Here is a 25,986-nt window from a genome sequence, read left to right on the forward strand (position 1 = left end):
CCGGAAGCTGGAGCTCTGATTCAAACCCTAGCCTAGGAACTTCCATATGACGCAGGTTCGGCTCGAAAAAGAGAGAAAAAAAGAGAAAGAAAACAATTAACAAGAGAGCAATACTAAGTCCTTACCTATCAATAATTACTTAAATGTAAACAGATTAAATTCTCCAATCAAATTAATTTGGAATCTGTGTCTGGCCTCCTGATTTCTTGCCTTGCCTCCTATATACCTGCTGGCTCCCAACACTGCCTCGAATTGCCTACACCCCGCATTTTTCCTTTCAGAGAATCCTGGGTCTGCCTGGGAGCACAATGGTAGGGGAAGTAGGCTGACTGCTCTCAAGGGTACCTATCAATTGGCAGGTCGCCTCACCTCACAGGAAGAGGGGCCTAGAGACACAGGCTTTGAAAAAGAGGCAGAAGGAACAGCCTCCACCATGAGCTTTTGCAAAAGCAAAGAAAAAGGAGCCCATGCACCTGGATCCAGTGATAAGCTCAGGCTTAGGTGATACCTGGGCTCTGCCTGGGCCCTGGGAAAAGGAAACCTAAACAGCAATCCAACTAAACAAACACCTTCTTTTTTTCTTTTTAGTGGGGCATACAAAACTTCCCAGGCTAGAGGTCAAATCCGAGCTGCAGCTCCCAGCCTGCACCACAAACACAGCAATATGGGATCTGAATCGCATCTGCAACCTACACCACAGCTCACGGTCATGGTGGATCCTTAACCCACTGGTTGAGGCCAGGAATCGAGCCTGCATCCTCATGGATACTAGTTGGGTTCGTTTCCCCTGAGCCATAATGGGAACTCCTAAAGCTAATTCAAAGGTGCATCTTATCTGTCTCCTCTAAGCCTGAGATTCTTCACCTTGTTTTTGTAAAGGCGCAAGCTGAGGCAGATTAAGAAAAACTGAGCTCTGGCCATGCTCTGAACTGAGGTTCTGGGCAGACCTGAGCCAGGAACTGTCATGGAAGAGCCCTGGGTCTGCTCGGGATGGCTCACTGTTTCGGGAAGCTTGTTGGAGGGAAAAGATCTGTGGTAAAGCCATCACCCAGAGACTTTCTGGTCTGTCACTCGGGGCATCACTAGAGCAGCCAAACCCAAGCCTGTGGAGATCAGACACCAGTCCACTCAGAGATCAACCTACCTTCTGCCCAGGCTGAAAGGCCACTGGCTGAGGACCTGCGGTGTCAGGAGCCTTGAGCACTTCCTTGGGCTGCTCCTGGCAGGACGTGTCCTTAGAGGCAAGGAAGGGCTGGGGAGCCGCCCCCTCCAGCAGCTCTGCCTGCGGCTCCAAGGGTGGGACAGCCCCAGGTGGCCCCAACACCCGGGCTCCCAAGAGGGACCGCTTGCCAAGGCGCCGGGACAGCACGCTGGCCATGCTGCTGCCTTTCCTGGGGAAGCAAAGGGGACACAGAATCCTTTATCCATCATCCAGAGGAATCAGGAAGCCCTGTACACAGCAGGAGCCCAAGAGAGTCTATTAAAAAGGACGAAGCACTTTAAAGTAAATTTTACTTTTTTTTTTTTTAACTTATTTTTTTGTCTTTTGTCCTTTTAGGGCCACACCCGCAGCATATGGAGGTTCCCAGGCTAGGGGTCAAACCGGAGCTGTAGCCAGTGGCCTACACCACAGCCACAGCAAGGGCAGATCCAAGCCTCATCTGTGACCTACACCACAGCTCATGGCAACACAGATCCTTAACCCACTGAGCGAGGCCAGGGATCGAACCCACAACCTCATCGTTCCTAGTCGGATTCGTTCCCACTGCGCCATGATGGGAACTCCAATTTTACTTCTTTTTTTTTTTTTTTTTTAGCTACACCCTCAGCATGTGGAAGTTCCCACACCAGGGATCAAACCAGCACCACAGCAGCAACCTGAACCACTGCAGTGACAACATCAGGTCCTTAACCTGCTGCACCACAGGAGAACTCACACAACTTTTTTTTTTTTAACAAAAGTAATACTTATCTATTACTAGTGGGACCTTTAGAACATACTGATAAGCACAAAGAAAAACAAGTCACTCAAGAAGCTGCCTCCCAGAGATACCCAGTACAGCATTCCAAGTGCTTCTCTTCACATGGATTTACATACTTTTATTTCTACAAAAACGGGATCATGGTTTGGTAAACTGAATTTTCACTTAACCTGCGTGGGCTGTACTATGTCATTATACATTATTCCACAAAAACAGAAGTCACACAGTGTTTTCTTAGGCAGACGCATCATTGCTAATTTAACAAATCCCTTATGATTGTGCCGGAGGGCTGTACCCAGGGTTGCGTTGCTTAAACTGCTCTGCCTACAGGGAGCCTCTCAGCTGCTGCTCCACCCACACCCCAAGGACCACTTCCCAGGTCAGGATCCTATTACATCAGTGCTAAGTCAGAGTAGAAGAGTGGTTGTTGGGTACTTGCAGGTTCTCAAGCTCAGCTGGCTTCAAAGCTGCAAACAACTTCAGAAACAGGCCATGCTAATGCTCCTTCTTTTATTCTTTTTAGGGCCACGCCTTTGGCATATGAAAGTTCCCAGGCTAGGGATCAAATCAGAGCTGCAGCCTACACTATAGCAACAGCATCACCAGATCCAATCCGTATCTTCGACCTACCTACACCACGGCTCACAGCAACACCAGATCCTTAACCCACTGAGCGAGGCCAGGGATGGAACCCGCATCCTCCCTAAGCCACAACAGGAACTCCATGCTCCTTGTTTTTCATTGGAGGAACTAATGCCTAGAGCTTCAATGACTTATTCACGGCGATGAAGGTAGTTGGTGCTAGAGCCTGAACGAGATCTGGTCTCATGGCTCCAAACCCAGGTCCCCTCACTGCCTCCCACAGCACCTGGGGGCGGTCAGGTTGCTTGTGCATTCAGGGGTGACAGAAATGCAGGACCACGGCCCTGACATGAGCTAAGAAGGACTGTTCCAGGCCTCTGCACAGTCACCCCACGACCAACAGGGGCTGCTCTGGAAACCACACACATCATTTCTGTGCTCTCCGAGGTGTCACGCGAGTGTCATACTCCAGAAAGCAGGGAACTGGGCAGTGCCGTCCTCTGCATTTTATAGGGGGAAAGAGCAAGAAGGGAGACCAGACCAAAAAGCTTGGTGTGATACTCCTTTAACCAAAGTCCTGCCTGAGAGGCAGGGTTCTTGGCACTTGGCACCCCCTAAGCCCCAGGGCCGGGGCCACCCCTTGACCTTCAGGAGCCTATACCATTCCAGAAAAGAGGAACTCCATCTTACAGAGCCTGAGCGATTTGAAACAGCCAACAGGCTTGCTCTTGGGAAATCCCACTCCGACCCACAGCCTCTCTGGTAAGCAGGAGGCAGGGAAAAACAGCAGATCTGTTCAGGCCACACTGTCAGTCCCCAGTCAGAGTCTGTTTCCTCATCTGTAAGTCACACTCACCAACCTCAGAGGAGCAAATAAGAACGTTCTAGTAGAAGCCTTCTGGGCACAGGCTTCTAAATAACTATGTACTAGACTTATCTTCCATGTTCTTTAAAAGATGAAAAATGATCCCTTTTCCCCGTTTGGTAATAACCCCCTAGGTGACCTAGATGGCTCACCTCGGAACACCTCATTATTCTGTAAATATCATATTCATACCTAACACTTAAGAGCACTTCCGATGTGCTAGACTCTTAAGTCCTGCACTGGCATTGTCTCATTCCACTGGTACCATTAGCATCCATCCTAGTTCTAATCTCAAAAAAAAAACAAAAACAAAAAAATCCTGCTATAAAGCTCAGGGAACTATATCTAGTCACTTACGATGGAGGATAATGTGAGAAAAAGAATGTGTGTATATATACGTGTGTGACTGAGTCACGTTGCTGTACAGTAGAAATTGACAGAACACTGTAAACCAACCACAATGGAAAAAATAAAAATCATTTTAAAAATTAAAAAAAAAAAAAGACTCAGATTAAGAGACTTGACCAAGATCAAGGTAAAGGGCCAAATCAGGGCCCCCAGGGACCAATTCCAAGACTGTTTTTTCAGGACTACACCATGCTCCCCCCTCTTCCAAATATGCCCTGCCTGGGGTCACTACTTAAGCTTCTACTTCCCTGTTCCTCACCTCCCTTGACTTCACTGACTTCCATCTCTGCCTTCCATGTCATGAACTGAGGCACAGGGTACTGCCCGGCCTCTGGAGGGTCAAGCTTTGCACTCACAACCCCCAACCATGCCCTCCTTCCTGGTTTCCCCTTCTGGTTCCCAGGCTACTAGCTGCCCTTCTCACCTGCTGCCTTCCCACCAACCGACTTCCAGCGGTCATCCGCCAACAATTCAGAACTTTGCAGTCCCTTCACCCCCAGAAACCTGAATCCCCTGCATCCCGCACAGAACTTTAGGACAGATCCTACCAGGGAACCCAGCCACTCCTGGGCTTGGGTCTGCTGGCAGAAGGAAAAGCATCAGACCCAGCACTTTGCAAACTCATGCCACCCCTTCTCCAGGGCTCGAGTGGCTCCTCTGCCATCCTGCTGAGGTTCATTTCCTCTGACACCGCCCCCCAGCACACTCCTAATCTCTGCTGTCCCAGCTCCCCTGTTCCCTCCTAATTTGTTTATCCAGTCAGGATTTGAGGAACTGACATGTGCAAAGCATATCCCTGGTGCTGTGGCTGGTATAAAATACTAGGATTTTCATGAACTCAATACCAACATTACTTCCCTACCTGGAATGCCTACCAGACCAACTCCACCTGCATCTATTAAGCTTGACATTTCAAGTGACAACTCCAGCTCCTCTCTCCCCCCTCCCACCCCTCTTCCTCCAGCCACACTCAGGTCAAAAGAAAGCTGCACCACAGGTGTGGGTTCAAACTTTCTTTGAATAAGTCTATAAACCTTCTTTACTTTCACCCTTGTCCAAAAGTACCCCAAGGCTTCATTTCAGTTCTGTGGCATCTCCACATATCCCCAATCCTGGCCTCCTTCTCAACCATCCCAGCAAATTATGCTAAGCAAATATCTTCACAGTAACAAAACATGAATGGGAAAAATAAGTTTAAAAGATAATACTCCTAGAAGAGAATATAGGCAAAACATTCTCTGACATAAACCATATAAATGTTTTCTTAGGCCAGCCTCCCAAGGTAATAGGAAAAAAAAAAAAAAGGAATCTAATCAAATTTATAAGCTTTTGCACAGCAAAGGAAACCATTAAAAAAAAGAAAGAAAGAAAGAAAGGAAAAGAACAGACAACACAAAGAATGGGAGAAAATCTTTGCAAATGATGTAACTGACAAGGGCTTAATCCCCAAAATATACAAACAGCCCATACAACTCAACAACAACAAAAAAACAAATAATCCAACCAAAAAATGGGCGGAAGACCTAAATAGACAATTCTTCAAAGAAGACACATGGATGGCCAGTAGGCACATGAAAAGAATGCTCAACATGGCTGATTATTAGATAAATGCAAATAAAAACCACATTGGAGTACCACTTCACACTAGGCAGAATGGCCATCATTAATAAGTCTACAATAACAAATGCTGGAGGGGTGTGGAGAAAAGGGAACCCTCCTGCAAAGGTGGTGTGAATGTAAATTGGTAGAACCACTAGAGAGTATGGAAAAACAGTATGGAGGTTCCTCAGAAAACTAAATATAGAACTACCATATGATCCAGCAATCCCACTGCTGGCATAAATCCAGACAAAACTATAATTCAAAAAGATACGTGCACTCCTATGTTCACAGCAGCACTATTCACAATAGCCAAGACATGGAAACAACCTAAATATCCACTGACAGATAAACAGATTAAGAAGATGTGGTACAGGAGTTCCCGTCGTGGCGCAATGGTTAACGAATCCGACTGGGAGCTATGAGGTTGAGGGTTCGATCCCTGCCCTTGCTCAGCGGGTTGACAATCCGTCATTGCCGAGAGCTGTGGTGGAGGTTGCAGACGCGGCTCGGATCCCGAGTTGCTGTGGCTCTGGTGTAGGCCGGTGGCTACAGCTCCGATTGGACCCCTAGCCTGGGAACCTCCATATGCTGCAGGAGCGACCCAAGAAATGGCAAAAAGACAAAAAAAAAAAAAAAAAAAAAAGAAGGTGTGGTATATATACACAATGGAATACTACTCAGACATAAAAAGAACAAATAAGGCTATTTGCAGCAACATGGATGGAACTAGAGATTCTCATACTAAGTGAAGTAAATGAGAAAAAGAAAGGCAACTAACATATATCACTTATATGTGGAATCTAAAATATGGCACAAATGAATCCATCTACAGAAAAGAAAAAGACTCACAGACATAGAGAACAAACTTGTGGTTGCCAAAGGGAAGGGGGAAAGAGCAGGATGGATGGGGAATTTAGGGTTAGCAGATACAAACTATCACATTTAGAATGGATAAACAATAAAGTCCTACTGTATAGCACAGGGAACTATATCCAATCTCTTGGGATAGACCAAGATGGAAGATAATATAAGGAAGGAAATGTAGGAGTTCCTGCTGTGGCTTAGCGAGTTAAGAACCTGACTAGTATCCATGAGGATGAATGTTCAGTCCCTGGCCTTGCTGTTCAGTGGGTTAAGGATCTGGCATTGCCACAAGCTGCGACACAGGCCACAGACGGGGCTCAGATTCCACATTGTTGTGGCTGTGGTGTATGCCAGAAGCTGTAGCTCTGATCTGACCCCTAGCCTGGGAACTTCTGAATGCTGCAGGTATAGCCCTAAAAAGACCAAAAAAAAAGGGGGGGGGGAATGTATATATGTGTATGACTGGTTCACTTTGCAGAAATAAGTGCATTAAAAATCAACTATACTTTCATTAAAAAAAAGAAAATAATAATAAAGTTGCAAATATGGAGGAAAGGGTTTGGCTCATTTCTACAAGTGTTTTAATCAGAGCTTCCAGGGCTAGAACCAGAGAGTATGGTATCTCTACCATGAATTCCCTAGAAAGCAAAGAAGAGGTTAAGAAAAAGATCAAAATCACAGCATTCTACAGAGTTCCTCTCCAAGTGTCTTTATAATCAGTAACATTCTATCGGAAAGCTTTACTGTGTATGTAATCAAAAGGAAGAAAAAAATGTAAAGAGTAAATTCTCTACCGCTATCAGAAAAACCAAAAAGACACCAGATGTCCATCCAAGTTAACGCGGTTTTAAAAACTCAAGTCACCTACCACCATCCTCGAAGCCTTAAACCAGAAACAAGAACCTCCTACCCTCAGTTTAATCTCACTGAGCTAGAAGTGAAGCCACAGTGCCACTCAGAGACATCAGATGGCAGCATCCATCCAGAGAAAGCAACAATCCTGCTCTTGACCAATAAAAACACAGTGGCCACCCCCACTTTCCACAGCAGGAAGTTTGAGGTTTCTACCACTGAAAATGAAGACAGGGTAGTATTTCCAAAATTCCTGGGCTTCCAGTCTACAGATGAAGCCTGAAATATTTGACTAACAGATTCTGACAATGTTTTTGTTAAGTCTTTGAAAAAAAAGAAAATGTAAAGAACACTTTTTACTTGGTCTGCAAAGCTGGTGACCTTCAAAAAAGCCTGCTGGATTTGCACGGTGGGTGAACCTGCCCACTTCCGGTTTCTTCCCACATGTGTTCTCTGGCCTTTCTCCTGTAATTGGCCCGAATTCCACTCTGAAGTATATTTTAGTATTTGTTTTATTTAGAGTCCACCCAAATCTTAATTTTTTAAAAGCAGAAGAGAAAGAAGGAAGGGAAACTGCCTTTATTAAATGCCTAATAGCACTAGCTTTCACAAACTGTACTAATTTAATCCTCAAAATGACTTAAACATATGTTCTTTTATTTCTGATGAGGAAACTGAGCCACCGAGAGGTTAGGTTGCCAGGGCTACACAACCAGGAAAGGCCGTCCCTGGGGACTGAACTCACGTCTATCTGGTGTCAAAGGGCACGATCCTGCCACTACTCCAGGAGGTGTGAGCTCTCCCAAAATAAAACATGCAATAAAGTTGCTTTTTATCTACATGGCTTTTTTTTTTCCCTACGTCAGTGAGCCACAATAGAAAAGAAAGCAAAACAGAACAAAACAACGGCTCCCAATCCTGCAAGTCTCTACTTCCACTTCCTTTCTTTCCTTGAAAATCCCTTCTCCACTTGCATCCTAACCACCTCCCTACGAAAGAAAGGTCAATGCTTTACTCTGACCTTGTTCAACAGTCCAAGTCACTGTTAATCATTTAGCGGTTTGGGAAGACCTTTATACACGTATGGCCCTCTGGGCGGGCCCAAAGCGATGATGTAATTAATCCCCAAAGTTAAGGAAAAGTTTAGCCAAATTTACACCAGAGAATGATAGCATAGAAGTGAAAATATATGAATCTAGACTCAGTGTAGGCTGGGCAAGGTGGCCAGGTATGTTTGGCACACTCATCATGTTAGGAATATGGCTCAGTTGCTAACACAATCAGCAGTCCTTGAGGGATTCAGAAGTGAATTCAAACACCTACAGAGGCCTGCCATGCAGGTGGGTGGAGAAGCCAGGTTAATTCTGGACCCTAGAGTGGCTTTCCAGGACCACCTATTACTTTATACCTCAGATCAAGGGTTCCAATCCACCAATCCCCTACCCCCACCAGTGTGTCTCTATCAGTGGAACTGCTGCCTCCTTCAAACTTCTATTCCCCATCCCTCCTTTTTTTTTTTTTTTTTTTTTTTTTTTTTGGCTGTGCACGCAGCATGTGGAAGTCCCCAGGTCAGGGACTGAACCTGAGCCACAAAGGGAACCCCCCCCATCTCTACTTTCTCCTCACTCCCCTACCAATTCTTTCTTGGGAGCTATCAATGGTCCATATTAACCAGCCAGCCCCAAATGTGTCCTATGGTTCTGGTACCACAAAGAGAAATCAAGAAACACTAATAGTAACAGGAAACAATAACCATGTTTCAACAGGAATCCAGCTTTAAAGAGTTACATTCTCAACTTCTTAAAGTCCCTGATTGAAACTTAAACTCTGTACCAAGAAAGACTTCCTGGCTAAAGTACAGTGTTAGGAGATCCCAAGTCCTCTTTGCTTCTCACTCCCACCACTGTCACCCACAGGGAGGGGCTGGCTACCCACGAAGATGTATTTTGGTCCATGTCCAAAAGGGGTTAGCCCTTTTCTGGGCTCAGCAAATGTCTCCTGATGTGCTAACAGCCCTTAATGAGGACATCTGCCATCAGTTAAATAACTGGAATAGACAGAAGAGGAAAACAAACCCTCTCTGTGGTTCTAAGTTGCCAATTGCCGCTTGACATGTGACTGTTGCCGGACAACCCCATGTCTCAGCACGTGTATGTATGTGTGCACGCGCTCACGTACAATGGTTGCTCTCTCCTACCTCCCTGGGACACTCAACAAGCCATGACATCAGCGAGTGGCACTTCCAGGACACAGGTCATAAAGTCAAAGTGATTCATTACACAACTAATGGGGGGGGGTTGCTGTTACAGAGGGTGAGGTTTGGAGTCAGACTTCCACTTGCTGAAGTCTGCATGCTTGCTGCCTCTCTGCTCAACAATTTAGAATTTAGCCACATCACCCCTCTACCAAGAGTGTCAGGTTCTCCACTAAACTACAGCTTTCCATCTATTTTATGATCTCCGCTGGGTAACCACTGGGCAGAACAAGAATTCGAGTGTTTAGTTCTTTGGGTAATATTTTGCATCTCACTTTGCATCATCTTTTGTCAGAAAAGTCACTGATTTTTTCTTTTAAATCTGCAAAGTTTTAACTTAATTCTTTTCAATGTGATGTTCTAAGCTCATCCAAAGATGCTGTAGCAAACCACACCTTTTATCTTCTAAGAGAATTTAGTGGAGAAGAGGACAATTCATTTGCCCAAACAACTCATTTTTCAGTAATTCGTGGCCAGGGATGAACTTTGCTGAGGGGTGCTATGTTGCATCCACAGCATTTTTTTTTTTTTTTTTTTTTTTGGTCTTTGCAATGCCAGATCCTTAACCCACTGAGCAAGACCACGGATCGAACCCGCGTCCTCATGGATACTAGGCAGATTCATTTCCACTGAGCCACAACGGGAACCCCCCATCCACAGTATATTTATGATTACATGCAAATACATCTGTGGTCCTCACCATGTGAACCCTGGCAGGAAGAAGCAAAGTGGCCATACTCCACCATCACCTCCCCAATGCTGCCTGGTAGTTCTCAAGCCTTATTTTCTTCTGAGGTATGGGCTCCAAAAAAAGAAAAAAAACAAAACAAAACCAAAAACTTCACGGAGCACATATTGACCCTTTTCTTCCCAGGGGACTCTCTACCCAGCCTGGCTTTGGAAAGAAAAGCCTGCAAGAGTAGCCAGGGCCTGAGCTAAAATGTCTAGGTCTCTCAAGTTATGTATGAGGCCCTGCTGCACCATTTTTAAATGTGTGGTGTGCATTTTAGATTTTCATGCTAGGAGCTTAAGATCACAGCATTGATCATACCAGTAACTGATTCAATTCCAACATTTCTAAGTCAGTTGTCCAGAGGCCATTTGGATTCTCAGGGCATTCTAATCACTGTCTTCTTCTGCGGGTTGTTAAAAACTGAATTACACTGCTTCAATGTAGAATAGTTTAGACTACTGATAAAACTGGAACGAGACTATCAGGACTGGCAGAGGTCTTACAGGTTGCCCATCCCCCATTCGGGGCTGGTATCCTCTCTACAGCGTCTCCTGTAAGTGAATATCCAGCCTTTCCATTACTGTAATAGATGTAACAGGAAAATGGAAGGGGAAAATGAGGGCCCCAAACAGCAGTGCTATTTTCATATTCCAAGAGATGGGCCATAGAAACAGGTCACCTAATCTGGCTACACGGAATTTTCTCCAGCAAATAAATGATCCTGATCGACAAATACTTTTGTTGGTCTGACTGCACAACGGCCATTCAATCAAGTCAAAGAGAGCGTTCTGTTTGTACTGCCAGCGGGGAAGGAAAGCGTTTTCACAGTTCAGCCCAGGCACAAACACACTTCCCCTTCCTTCACACCTCGCTCCCCCCTCTTTGCTTTCAAAACCCCCAGTGCCCTTTATTTGCTGCTCTGTCGTGCATACACTATTCTGTATTAAACGAGACAATTCTTAGCACAGGACTTGGCACACAGTGAGAGCTCAGTGATCCAGAACTACTTCTCTTAGTACCAATGGACTGCAAGCCTTGCAGGGCAGAAACCATACCTTGCTGACCCCTATTTATGACTTTGAATAAATGCTATTTCCACAGGTGAGGAGAGCCCCAGATTAAAACATAGTGGTGTGTTAGAAGAAATAAGACCTGCTGCTCGCCCTAAAATGAAAACAGGCAACAAACACAAGGAGATAATTTTTCACAGACATAGACGTGTGGCTGCCAAGGGGGAGGGGGGAGGGAGTGGGATGGACTGGGAGTCTGGGGTTGGCAGATGCAAACTCTTACATTCAGAATGGATAAACAACAAGGTCCTAGTGAACAGCCCACAGAACTATATCCGATCACCTGGGACAGACCAGGATGGAAAAGAATATAAAAAAGAATGTCTATGTGTGTATAACTGAGTCACTTTGCTGTACAGCAGAAATTGCCACAACACTGTAAACCAACTACAATTTTAAAAATTTCTAAAAATAAAGGGGAGAGTTTTAGTGTTCAAACTCGATGCTAAGACAGCAGTGTTTCCTTGAAAATAGGTGGAGAACTCTGTGTAAGCAAGCAGGGATAAGGCAATTCATGCCCACAAATGTCCGGTGAGGTGGAGAGCTTATGCAGCACTGTTTTTGTACATGCATGGGGGCACGCTCGCACACATGTGTGTACCTGTGGGTGCCTGCACTGTGGTTAAACCTGATCTGGCTGCACCAAAACTAGGTGAGAGTTCCAGCAGGTGGCGCAGAGGTGGACGACTGCTGACTCAGGATTCTACCCCGAGCAGGTGGGAAGGAGGGAACCAAAAGCCAAGTCTCTCTAGGAGAACAAGCCTCAGAGAACGACCAGTTCTCTCCAGCAGGTTGCAGAGTAAGCATATAACCTGCATGTCAAGTCAAACTGCCTCAGTGGCACTGGGGTTACATTCACCCTGAGACCCATGTCTAGGAGCTTCCTTCTTTTTTTCTTCCCTGACCTCCCGGCAACTCCAGAAAATATAGAGGGATGACATAATCCCAATTTTGCAGCTCAGAAAACTGAGGTTCCCCTAAGAGCCCACTGACATGCTTCCAGCTGGCAAGCTGTGATGTCTGCAGCTTTCCTGGCCCCTCCCTGGTCTAGTTCTCTCTTCCCCAAGTGGAGACCCAGCAGCAGGACAGGGGCTCCAGAGTCCCAGCCCTGATGCCTTCACGTTGCCTTGTCTGACCCTCACAAGGCTGTGAGGAAAACAGTGTGAGTTTCATTAGGAAGAAGGGATCTATTAGAGGCACTTACAGTTTCGAAAAGCAAGAGCTGGCAGCAGCAGAACCACCCTCAAAAATACAACACATACAAAAACTTTTTAAAAAGAAAAAACACAAAACATAAAACACAGAGGGGAAAATTTTAAATGCCTAACAGAAGCTCCCTGGTGGCTCGGTGGGTTAAGAACCCAGCCCTGTCACTGCTGTGGCATGGATCACTGTTGTGGTCCAAGTTCAATCTCTGGCCCAGGAACTTGTGCATGCCATGGGCATGGCCAAAATAAAATAAAACAAAATAAATAAAAGGCTTAACAATCCAGAAACCATTAGCAGAAGGCCCTGAATGGTTCGCCAGAAAGGGAAGCTTCATGATCATGATGCCTGAGGTGCCCATCCTGAAAGACAAGAAAAGGGCCCCTTATGTTCTCTCTCCCCTTTGAAGGCAGAGAAATGCAAGCTCCCTATGTTTTCATTGAACTGGTTAAAGGAAAAAAACTATTTGGAACTCAGCAGTCATCTGAATGAATAATCACATTCCCTGATGATGCTAAGTAAATAGACAGAGGGGTTTGCAGGGAAGGTGAGAGCCACCTGCTGACTTTCCTGGCTGGAATAGTAGTAATAAAGTAGTAATAAAGGCAGCAGCCCTCTCCCAGGGTGCATTATCAGAGCACACAGGTCTACAGGTGCCCAAGAAAGCAGCCACCTGGTCCGGGGGCCCGGCCAGGAGTGGGCGAGCCAAAATGATAGACGGGAGACCAGGCACGTGCAGACAAGAAGGGCCAATGAGAGACATCCATCCAGAAAGAGAAACAGGGAAGGGAAGGGACCGAGGTGCCCTGATAACCCTCAGGCATCCAAGTCTCAAGTGGGAGCTACAACACTGCCAAACGTAAGCCAGTGGGAAATAAGCTGGAATCTTGGAAATTAGAAATCACAAAATAAGAATCACATGCTGGTGCCGTGAGCTGTGGTGTAGATTGCAGACGCGGCTCAGATCCCGCATTGCTGTGGCTCTGGCGTAGGCTGGCAGCTACAGCTTGGATTTCGACCCCAAGCCTGGGAACCTCCATATGCCCTGGGTGCGGCCACAGAAAAGACAAAAAAAAAAAAAAAAAAAAAAAAAAAAAAGAATCACGTGCTGGGAGTTCCCATTGTGCCTCAGCAGGTTAAGAACCCGGCATAGTGTCCCTAAGGATATGGGTTAGATCCCTGGCCTTGCTCAGTGGGTTAAGGATCCCGCATTGCTGTGGCTATGGCTGTGGCCTAGGCTGGCAGCTGCAGCTCAGATTCAACCCCTAGCCTGGGAACTTCCATATGCCTCAGATGCGGCAATAAAAAGAAGGAAAAAAAAAAAAATGTGCTGTTGGGATGACTAGTGATTCTAGTGGCTAATAACATTTAGGAACTGAAATAAGAACTGGATACCAGAATTGGTTCCAAGACCAGGATGGCTGACTAGCCAAGATGGCAGGAGTCTGGCCAGAAGGGCAGTACCAGGCTTCCATGGATCAACTTCGAATACAACTTTTCCCTTCACTCTGACTCCCCAGTTGAGTCAGCCTTCCTGTTTCAGGATGGGGGCAGCTCCTCACGCTGTCCCGCCACCACGTCTCCCGGGAGACTGCTCTGCTCTCCCGGGACTGGAGCCAACGGGAACGCTTCCCATTCCCCAGGAGTGCTGTGGCTGAGCGTAAAAAAGGGCTGGATCACCTGCGCAACTAAAACCAGCTCCTCAAAATGGAACCAGCACGTGCAAGAGAAGCTAAGCCCGGGCACACTGCCCAGAACGCCTCTCCCAGAAAAGGGCTCCCCGCAACCCATCACCTTGACCTGTGTGAGCTTCGGCAATGAGCCACCACCTCAGAGCCTCCATTTCTCACCTCACCTGTGAAAAATAGGCTCAGTGCCCAGCATCTGGAAGGATCTCAACAAATGTGGTCCCACCCCTGTCCGTTCCCAGACTGGCGCTGGACCCTGAAATGACACAGCAGGCCACTCGGAATGCTTAATGGTCACCATCCACTGGCATCAGGGAACTGAGGTTGCAAGAGAATATTCAACCAGAACCAGTAAAACAATTGCTGACTCTGATGGGAAATCAAGAAGTGGACCAGGGGTGAGCCACTGATGAAATGAAATCATCATTTCGGCAAGATGGGAACTGAGAAACCCAACATATTCCATGTAGAGGCCAGCTGGCCACAGAGAACCAGCCCCAGGGCTCCCTGCTTGAGCTCAATGCCCAGCCAGTCAGCTCGGCTCTGCAGCCCAAAGCTGGACTCTACACGGCCTGGCCACGCACCTCGCTTTCAGCACATAGGTCCCAGCCCTGCACTCCTCTCCCAGCCAAAATCCGTCTTGGTGCCCTGACCAGGGGAATTCAAGGCCTGCTGCCAGACCTCCCGCAGGTGGAGCACGACCAGGCTCTGCGAGCAAACTCCCAAATCTGACGCGTCCATCCCGGGATCCAGCTGTCCTGGATCTGGATCCGAATTCACCCTATAGACCCACACCGAAAACAGGTCAGCACCGAGTCACCAGAAACCCGGGGGAAAGGACACAACAGAACCAGACCTCTAGTGCTTTCAAAAATCTGCTGGTATTCAACACATGTGCCAGGCTCTTGCCATGAACTAAATAATGAAGGCGCCTCGGCTTCAGACACTGCCTTTCAAGAACGTGAGGCCTCACTGAGCTCCACCTGCATCCCACACCCAGCACTTGTTTATTAAAGCACTTAACATGCTCCAGAGCGACATTCATATATCTGTGCTGTATAATTAAATGAATGAATCAGAATTTGCTTCTTTTGGGAAAAATGCAAAAAACATCCATCCAGCAATCTGACACTGAAGCCCCATTTTTAAAAAGATGGGTTTTAGGATTAAGCTCATAGATGAATGCGCATGTTAAAATTTTCAGTGTCTAACATAAGTTGAAATAAAATGTGTTATGAATCTAAGGGGGGAAAAAAATCTGCTGAGTGACTAGAGGGTGGGAAGAGACAGACACATTTCCCCCAGAAAACAGAAAGCCTAAATGAAGAGCCTCTTAGATACCGTAAGGAAGGCAGTTTAAATACATGGCAAAATGATGGAAAATGAGCACAGCTGGGGAGGCCACTCGCTCAGGGCACAGGCCACCAAGTCAGGAGCTTTCTCTCCAGAAGCCAGTTAGGGAACCTTCATGCCCCAGTAACTGAAGGTTCCTGGGGCTTAGGGTGAGTTCAAGGGTGACGGAGAGACACAGACACAGGCCAAATGAAAGGGCAACCTGGCCCCAGCTCAGGATACTGGGGCGTCCACTCTCGGATGATTTTCCTGAAAAGGACGGAGGATGAGAGCACGCTCACTGCTGAGGATATTCTCAGCCAGAGTGACAAAACAAATGTGGGTCAATCACAGGGACCACAGGGCCCCCTCAAGTGCTGATGCTGGCACACAGTAGGTCACAGCCATGGCTGGCCCCAGGATGACCCAGGAGGCTGACACCACATGGACTCCCGCCCCAAGTCAGGCAGGCAGGGAGGGTGAACATAGTTCAGGGCCAGCAGAAGACTAGACTCTTTTGAGAGTTCCCGTCGTGGCTCAGCTGAAACGAATCTGACTAGTACCCATGAGGACACAGGTTTGATCCCTGGCCTTGCTCAGCGGGCTAAGGATCCGGCGTTGCCGTGAGCTGTGGTATAGGTTGGATCCTGCATTGCTGTGGCTGTGGCATAAGCTGGTGGCTACAGCTCTGGTTCAACCCCTAGCCTGGGAACCTCCATATGCCACAGGTGTGATCCTAAAAAGACCAAAAAAAAAAAAAATACACTCTTTTTTGAGGGGAAAGGCAGTGAGCTGTTCCCAAGCCTCTGAATTGCATCTACCTGCTTTGTCAGTTGTGACAGAATCAAAGGGCAAGAGAAACACAGGCTTCTGTGCAATGCACAGCCTTTGAAAGACTGCTGGTCCTTGATGAATGTTCCAAGAGCTTTCATTTCTCAAAGATGAATGTGCCAGCCATTGGTTGAGCAAGTCACACACAGACTGTGTCTCACTGCGTCCCTCACAATAATCCCATGGGATAAGTGCCATCACCTTCTCCACTTTACAGATGCGGAGACTGAGGCTCCAGGAGGTTGAGTAACATTCCCAAGGCCACAGGGTGACAAACTGACAGAACCAAGATGTGAGTCCAAACACATCCAACTCCAAAAGCTATGCTCTTTCCACCATATTATACAGGAAAATCAGGTATCAAGTTAGAGCCTAGGCAAGATGAGGCTCCTTGTTCGTGAAAACCTGAGTCACAGAGAGGTTAGCGTGTTGGTGTGTGGGAGGGGAAATGAAATGGGCACTATGACAGCAAAGCATCCCACATGGGGCTCCCTGGGACCAGGGCTACAATTACCCCTACTTAACACGTTTACAAATATCCCAAAGAGAATGCACAGGGAAACAGCCAGGGTTGCAAACGAGCACTAACTACCCAATTTGTGAGCTTGGGCAAACTACTTTGCTCCTCTGTGTCTCAGTTTCCTCACCTGTAAAGTGAGAAAAACACTGGCCCCTACTCCAAAGGAAACCTCGAGGCTTTGATGAGATGATGCAGTTTTTTTTCAAAGAGTGCCTTGGTTGTTAAGAGTCACCTAGCTCCCCTCCCTAGAGCTTTCGATTCCCCAGGTCTGAGAGAGGAGCCCAGCAAAGAATGAGAAGAAGCACCTCCAGTGCTAAGGTCAGCAAATGTGAGCCTAAAAAAAGGCACCAAGCTCTGGGTAGTGACCAGCCAAGCTCATGGGAAGATCACAGGGAAAACTTCACTCGAGGAGGAGGAAAGCAGACAGCACAGTTTCCCATCAACAAGGGCTGTGGAATACATTTAAGAAAAAAAAAATCAAAGTCAAGGAAGAGCTCTGTGGCAACCCAGGGGCCTTGATAGCACTACAGATTGGACTGTCCCCCTACAGTGGTCACAGAGGCCAAAGAACAAACTGTTTTGTCCGGCACCACTGCAAAAACACTGAAAATAAAAACACATTGCCCGCTACTCTCTATAAACTTAGAGAATCATCCCCAGCGGGAACGCTGGTGACTGCCCATCAAGAAAGATAACTTGGAGTTCCTGCTATGGCACAATGGGCTGAGCAGCATCTCTGCAGAGCCAGGGTGCAGGTTTGATCCCCGGCCCTGCACAGTAGTTAAAGGATCCAGCTTTGCCATAGTTGCAGAATAGGTTGAAAGTGTGACTCAGATCCAATCCCTGGCCTGGGAACTCCATATGCCGTGGAGTGGACGAAAAGAAAAGAAAAAAAAGAGGAAAAAAAAAAAAGAGGGAAGGAAGAAAGAAAACTTGTAAAACTAGAGGACCGTCACCTTAATGGGCTACATGACGGGGAAAGCACACTAAGGGAGCCAGAAAGATCAAGGCCGTAGGACTCTGGGAGTATCTAGCAAATGAGGGAGATAAGATAAGGCCCCAACCTTGACCAGAGGAGGAGACGTCTCAAGAGCCCAAAGAAGGCAATATAAATGCATCACTGGCTTTGGACAGCTGTTTGGATGCAAGGGTGTTTTCTAACTTCTGCTTAAGGAATCTGAAGGCAAATGCATGTGGAATAGTTAAGGATGCAACAGGCTCTGCTCCTCACTAGCTAGGTGATCAGTGGCACCAGCATGATCCCTTCAAAAGGGACAGAGCTGGAGTTCCCATCGTGGCTCAGCAGGTTAAGAACCCGACTAGTGGAGTTCCTGTTATTGTTACTAGTGGTAATGAGCCCAACTAGCATCCATGAGGATGAGGGTTCAATCCCTGGCCTCACTCAGTGGGTTAAGGATCCAGCCGTGAGCTACGGAGTAGGTCACAGATGCAGCTCAGATCCCGAATTGCTGTGGCTGTGGTGTAGGCCAGCAGCTGTAGCTCTGATTCAAACCCTAGCCTGGGAACTTCCATATGCCACAGATGCGGCCATAAAAAGAAAAAAGAAAGAAAGGGGACAGAGCCAAGCCTCCCTTGCCTGGCTGGCTAACGCATGGTTTGGCCTAATATGATGAATTTTCATGTTTCCTACAAGTTCTCCGAGATCCAGAGATGATGACAAGAAGTGTAAATACAGAAAGCCACACATCATCCTTCTCCTAACAAAATGGAATTGTTATTAGGAGTCACACGACAATGTTCTAGGGTTTAAAAAAAAAAAAAAAAATGAAACGGAACACTAAAGTGCTTCTAAATGCCTCACCCTTGGCTTTGCACGATGAAGCCACACTTTGTTTTCTAATGATGGACAGAGAAGAATCACAGATGCATGAAGGTCTCCAGCCAGGGAATGAACTAGGTTTAGAATTTACCACACAGAGTCTACAATGGACTCATCCATCCAAGGATTTTTTTTTTTTTTTTTTTGGCCACACCCACGGTATACAGAAGTTCCCAGGCCAGAGATCGCAGTGACAGCATGGGATCCTTAACCTGCTGAGCCACCAAGAACTCCCATCCAGGGATTCTTCTCCAACATGCAGGCCAGAGTCTTTGGGGGACCAGACCAAACAGGCTATGAGGCTCAGCAGAGCCCTTCCCAACAGCCACCTTTCCAGACAAGCTGAAACGTGGGGGCCACACACTTGCACAGCCTAAATAAAACCTGCCCCAGTCTTAGAAAATAATTGCCTCATGTCTGAGCTCACCCTCAAGTATGCCCTGCCTATGGCCTACATTAAGTCTAAACTCAGAACTGACCCTGTAATGGGTCTTTTTTTTTTTTTTTTTTTTTTTTTTTTTTGTCTTTTTGCCTTTTCTAGGGCCACTCCTGCGGCATATGGAGATTCCCAGGCTAGGGGTCTAATCGGAGCTGTAGCTGCCGGCCTACACCACAGACACAGCAACTCGGGATCCAAGCCACATCTGCGACATACACCACAGTTCATGGCAACGCCAGATCCTTAACCCACTGAGCAAGACCAGGGATCGAACCCGCAACCTCATGGTTCCTAGTTGAATTCATTTCCGCTGCACCACAACGGGAACTCCTGTAATGGGTCTTTATTAAGGTTTAACATCGAAGGACCCTATTACCCAGCAAGTCCCCTTTCTCACTATCTACCCTGGAGAAACAGTCACTTGTGTTACAGAGAGGCAGGTGCGGCCATGTGTACTGTAACAGCATTTGTAACAGCGGAGGATTTGGGAAGAATTTAAACATCCATCAATTAGGCTAAGTCAAACAAGGGTTTAGTCTTCTGATTCTAAGGAAGGCCAAGCAGGAGTTAAACAAAATCAACAAGACTTATACATACTGACGGGAGCAAGATCTAGTGGGGGTAGTGGGGGAGGGGCAGAGCACAATACCATTTGCAGTGCAGTGCACTTAACTTTTTAAAAGTTCTATAGGTATAAATGCAAGTATGTTAAGCATCTGAAGAATACTGACAAGCTCAAAACAGTGGTTAACCTCTGGAGAAGGCCCAGGATTAGGAGTGGTTGTCAAGGAAGATTTTATTTGCTCTGAAAGGTTTGCTTTTTGGTTCTTTCCCTACAGAGAACGACTCCGAATCCGACTTGTGTAATGAAAATCTCATTTTGCCATTTAATTTTTTTTTTACAAAAAGAAAGAAAACGGACCCTGTTCCCTACTGTTCAGTCACGTGTTTAGGGGCACTTTCTACCCAAATATGACAGGAGGCTGAGAATTCGGCAGTGCAAAGCAGCCAGCTCTGCAACACAGATCTTGTTTCAATATTAGAAGCCAGGCTCTGAGACTCGGTAGATGGTTCAATTTATATCTGGTGCAAGGAAGAGGCAAAAAAAAAAAAAGAGAGAGAGAGAGAGAGAAAGGCATGTCAGGTGGCTTCTGGGTAATTCAAAGGGCTGTCCTAGGAGCAATTTCAGCTCTAGTTGAGCATTCCAACTCTCCAGCCACACACACACACACACACACCAGTCACATGTACTGCACACCAGGCCTAGCCGTTGTGCCTCAGACTCTTCTCTTCCATCTGGGAGTGGGGATTTCTAACATAAATTTGGATCCCGTGGGCTAATGAGAGAAGAATCTGACCACCACATTAGACAAGCTCCAAAATATTATTTACTCCTCGGGGTCACCCAACCATAGAGAAGGCTGACTTTTAAACACACACACACACACACACACACTCCTCCACCTCTTCAAAAACACCATGTCTAAAGGCCTTAGAAACACAAGATTCTAGTATTAAGGACCTAGTGGAGGTAAAACTAACCCAGGTGATAGAACTCAGCGCTGTGGTCCTTCTGGTTGGGGGAGGAGTAACACTCTGGAGGTGTCGGAAATGTTCAATCTCGAGATACATTTGTCAAAACTGATTAAACAGCACACTTCAGATCTGAGGATTCCACTGTATGCAAATCACACTTCAATTAAAAAAAAAAAAAAAACACACTACCCCAGCACAGTTTCTCTGCTGGCTGAAGCAGAACTCTGAGCTGTCCTATCAGACATCCGAAATCTCTGTTGTGCTATGTAAAGAGCACAAGTACCATGGCGACAGTCACCATAAAAATAGATAACAAGATTAAAATGGATAGAGGACACAGGAATTTAAGAACAGCACACCAGGAGCAATTCATTTTCAGCAGAAAAGGAAAAATAGAAGGAGGCGAGGGAGTTTTTCATTCCCCCTGCACTTTGAAAAACAGCCACTGAGTGTGGTTGTTTTTACTAAAAGAGTTTTATGGCTTCCCAGGACTCAGAGAACAAAAAAGGCTGAGAGCTGTTATTTCTTATCGTATTTGGCCTTTAAAAAAAAAAGTGTCATAGCCTAAGTTTTTCCCGTACCCACTGCTATGTGGCCCAGGAAACTGACGCACAGCAATTCCAAAAGCCAGGCCGACGTGCCACACACTGTGTGAGGTCCTAATGATACTGAGATAAAGGCTGCTGGGCCCTTGACCAGCAAGTACACCAAGACTTCCAATGATAGTTCTAAATTAACAAGTTCTGCCTATATTTTTACATACATCTATAACTGAGCTTCCCAAGGTCACGCACCCTGAAATTACTCCACATGAAGAAAGCACTTTTTTGCCCACACTGATTTTTTTTGTTTTTTGTTTTTTTGGCTTTTTAGGGCCGTACCCAAGGCATATGGAAGTTCCCCGGCTAGGGGTAGAATCAGAGTGGCAGCAGCCGGCCTATGTCACAGCTACAGCAACTCAGGATCCAAGCTGTGTCTGTGATCTACACCACACCTAAGAGCAATGCCGGATCCTTGACCCACTGAGCGAGGCCAGGAATTGAACTTGAGTCCTTATGGATACTAATTAAGTTCATTATCACTGAGACGCAACGGGAACTACCCCACACCGATTTTTTTTTTTTCACATGCAAAAATGTAGGCATGTTATCACAAGGTGACAGAAATCTTATGTTATTCTCCAAAAGATGAGATAAAGCTGTGTCCTCTTTGCAGAGTTTCTCTAAGAAACTTTTGGTATGTGATTTAGCCCAAGCAGTGCCCCCAACAACAACAAAAGAAGTAATCCAAAAATATCAAGAAGAAAATCTCAAGTTTTTACATAATATGGGAGGATTCTAAATCCACCATCTATTTCAGTAAAGCTGAAGTAAAGGCAAAATTAGACTTCCCACATGTAAGCTGCAAATAACAAAAGTGAAAAACTTTTCATTCAAACCACAAATGTACTGTCTGATGATATAAACTAAATAAATGCACTCCTAGGAAATCCCACTCAAAAGTTTCTGCTCTCCCAGTTTTTAAGGTTAAAAGGAAATTTAAAACTCATCACTTTCAGTGTAAACATTCAACAGTCAAGGAAGTATGTAATGAAATTCTACAGAGAAAGAATCTGAAGCTTGAGGGGGAAAAATTGTTCCATGCATTGGTCATATCTGGACACCAGAAGCAGAAACACTCTTCCCTATACCTGATAATATTGGAAAGCACTATTTTTTTTTAGTCTTTTTGCCTTTTCTAGGCCCTCTCCCTAGGCACATGGAGGTTCCCAGGCTAGGAGTCCAATCGGAGCTGTAACCGCCAGTCCACGCCACAGCCACAGCCACACCAGATCCAAGCTGCATCTGCGACCTACACCACAGTTCATGGCAACGCCGGATTCTTAACCCACTGAGCAAGGCCAGGGGTTGAACCTGCAACCTCTTGGTTCCTAGTCAGATCCATTAACCACTGCGCCACAACGGGAACTCCTGGAAAGCACTATTGTGTACCCACCCTGTGAGTGTACTCCAATCATCCTTGATCCCACGTCATCCTAGTCTCCTTCCTATAGGTGAAGTTTGTTCATGTTTCTTTTAAATCATGGCCCTGCAGTGGTCTGAATTATCACATGACCAGCAGAGGTCATTATATCTAGATCTGGAGTTCCCGTTGTGGCTCCGTGCATTAAGAACCCAACTAGTCTCCATGAGAATGCAAGTTCTACTTCTGGCCTCACTCAGTGGATTAGGGATCCAGCGTTGCTGCAAGCAGTGTAGGTCAAAGATGCGGCTTGGATCCAGTGTTGCCGTGGCTGTGTTGCAAGGCCGGTGGCTGCAGCTCCACTTTGACCCCTAGCCTGGGAACTTCCATATGCCATAGGTATGGCCAGAAAAAGGAAGTAAAAATATATATATATATACCCTGTGACTGCACTGATGAATTTCTGGTCCAGTTAAGAACTGGCCTCATTTTCTAAAAAGCCTCATGCCACCCAGATGAGGATGAAACTCATGAATCACAGAACAATCTCAAAACCTTCTTCCCACCTGATCTGCCCCCTCCTCAGCACCTGGGGCACCACCAGGGCTACACTGTGCTTATCTATCTACCTATCTGTCTCCCCCTTTCAATCAGATCATCAACTTCAGGTCAGGGACTGAGTCCTCCTTTGAGACTCCAGTGCCTAGTCTGTGCTTGACACATAACAGGTAGATACCTAAGGGTAGTTGCTGAATGAATCATTCCCCTTTACCCCATCCTGTCCTTAATACATTTTTTAAATAGCAGTGTTCAAGAGAATGAAGAGACAAACCAGAGGCTGGGAGAAAATATCTGCAAAAGACATACATCTGATAAAAGACAATTATCCGTAATATACAAAGAATTCTTAAAACTCAACAAGAAAACAACTCAATTTTTAAAAGGGGGCCAAAGGCCTTAACAGACACCTCACCAAAGAAGACAGATGACAAAAGAGCACATGAGAAGATGTCGTCACAAGTCATTAGGGAATCGCAAATTAAAATGTGATACTACTACACACCTTGAGCATGGCCAAAATCCAGATTACTGACAACAAGTGCTAGTGAGGATGTAGAGCAGCAGGAACTCCCATTTACTGCTGGTGGGAATGCAAAATGGTGCAGCCACTTTGGAAGACAATTTGGTGCTTTCTTACAAAACTAAACACACTCTTACTATAAGATCCAGCAATTGTGCTCCTGGATATGTATCCAAAGGAGCTGAAAACTTATGTCCACATGAAAACCTGTACACAGATGTTTATGGCTATGTGATTGATAATAATTGCCAAAACTTGGAAGCAATCAAGATGTCCTTCAGCAGAGGAATGGATAAATACATTGTGGTACATCCAGACAATGGAATACTATTCAGTGCTAAAAAGAAATGAGCTATATCAAGCCATGAAAAGACATGGAGAAAGATAAGACACATGTTACTGAGTGATAGAAGCCAATCTGAAAAGACTATATACCGTATGAGTCCAATTATATAACATTCTAAAAAAAGCAAAACTTGTGGAGGCAGTAAAACATTTAGTGGTTACTAAGGGTTAGGAAGTGGGAGGGATGAATAAGCAAAGCACAGAGGATTTTCGGGCAGTGAAAGTACTCCATGTGATACTATAATGGTGGATATATTTGTCCAAACTCAGGATGTACAACACCAAGAGTGAACCCTGGTGGAAACTATGGACTTTGTGTAATCATGACATGTCAGTGAGTGTAGGTTCATCAATTACAACTAATGTACCACTCTGGTGAGAGGTATTGGTAGCTAAGGAGGCTGTACACGTGCAGGGGGAGAGAAGATGTGGGAATTCTCTGAACCTTCTGCTCTACTTTGCTGTGAACCTAAAAGCACTGCTCTAAAAAAATAGAACATATTTTAAAAATATATCAGTGTTTTTCCCACTGTGCTATACATACACACTATAAAAAATGCAAATAGTAAATTGAAAACGTGAAAAAAGACAGTCACTCAACTTATTCCATCTAGAAGTAACCTATATTAGTGTTTTGGTATTTGAATTATTAGTATATTTCCTTCCAGGCCTTTTCTATACACTGTAAGATTTGCAGTCATATTGTAGATGCACCTCAACTTTTAGCAGAAACATTTGTCCGTGTTATTTAAGCTATTCCTATGGAGTTCCTGTCGTGGCTCAGCGGTTAAAGAACCCAACTAGGAACTATGAGGTTGCGGGTTCGATCCCTGCCCTTGCTCAGTGGCTTAAGGATCCAGCGATGCCGTTAATTGTGGTGTAGGTCGCAGACTTGGCTCGGATCCTGAGTGGCTGTGGCTGTGGCGTAGGCTGATGGCTACAGCTTCAATTCGACCCCTAGCCTGGAAACCTCCATATGCCACGAGTGCGGTCCCAAAAAGACAAAAAAAAAAAAAAAGCTTTTCCTAAACATTATTTTTATTACATTATAAAGACACATCCATCGGAATCACATATAGATTACTTCCAGACCAGTTACAATGAAAACAAACAAAACAAAATAAAAGTCTAAATAATCTCTGTTCACAAAGCATCAGCTACATTTCAGATGTGGTCTCCAGAAGTGGAAGTATCTTACCAGAATGTACAAACATTACAATTCAGATTTTAAAAATTACATCAGAACTTGGTTGTGATGATTGCTGTACACCTATAAATGTAATAAAATTCATTAGTAAAAAAAGCAAAAAAAAAACGCCAACTACATCAGACTTTACATTTATCCCTCACTGTATTTCTTTGTTTAATGTAGGCCCTCCTGGATATTTTTGAACCTTGGTTTGTCTACTAAATAAGCAACTTCTCCGACTTCTACGCCATCAACAAAACTGACAAACATACCTTCTTGCACCTTCATCCACAACACTGGGAAAAATGATGAACAGCTCAAGGCCAAGAATAGAACCCCTGGCACTCATTTTGAGCCCTCTCTCCAGGCTGACTCAGTGCCACTAATTAACGGTTTTTGCATATAACTGTCAAATTAAATTAATAACACCATCCAGCCCACATTCCACCACTTATTTAATATGGACCGTGATATCTTAAGATAACTGTTAAATACTGTACTAAAGCCAAAGTGTACTATAGCTGCTGCATCACTGCTTTGATCTAGTAACCAAACCATCACATACAACAGGAAACGGGCTTAACTGGATACAATTTGGCTGACTTCCAGTTATCCTTGCATCCTACAGCCACATACTTTTTTAAGTAAAAAGCACTTCAGTTTTGATTTTTTTTTTTTTTACAAAAGCAATATTCTAAAATAATCTGACCGCACACCGGTAAAAAGCAGGGTGGCGCTCCTGCTCAACTCTGTCACCTACAGGTCCCCAGGGAAGTGCTCTACATCACAACTGGTTATGGACCTC

At 45.5% G+C, this 25,986-nt stretch overlaps 1 protein-coding gene across 3 annotated transcripts in view; it reads right to left on the minus strand.

Moving 5' to 3' along the window:
• The window catches only part of ZNF395 (zinc finger protein 395), a 48,379-nt gene that overhangs the window by 16,640 nt on the left and 5,753 nt on the right, over positions 1–25,986 (minus strand). For all 3 annotated transcript variants that reach the window (XM_013982681.2, NM_001244495.1, NM_001244496.1), the window contains 1 exon segment: positions 1,145–1,391. In XM_013982681.2, the coding sequence (XP_013838135.1) occupies positions 1,145–1,378 (234 nt within the window). In that variant the 5' untranslated portion in view covers positions 1,379–1,391.

Source organism: Sus scrofa, chromosome 14, assembly GCF_000003025.6.
Source record: "Sus scrofa isolate TJ Tabasco breed Duroc chromosome 14, Sscrofa11.1, whole genome shotgun sequence".
Taxonomy (NCBI): domain Eukaryota; kingdom Metazoa; phylum Chordata; class Mammalia; order Artiodactyla; family Suidae; genus Sus; species Sus scrofa.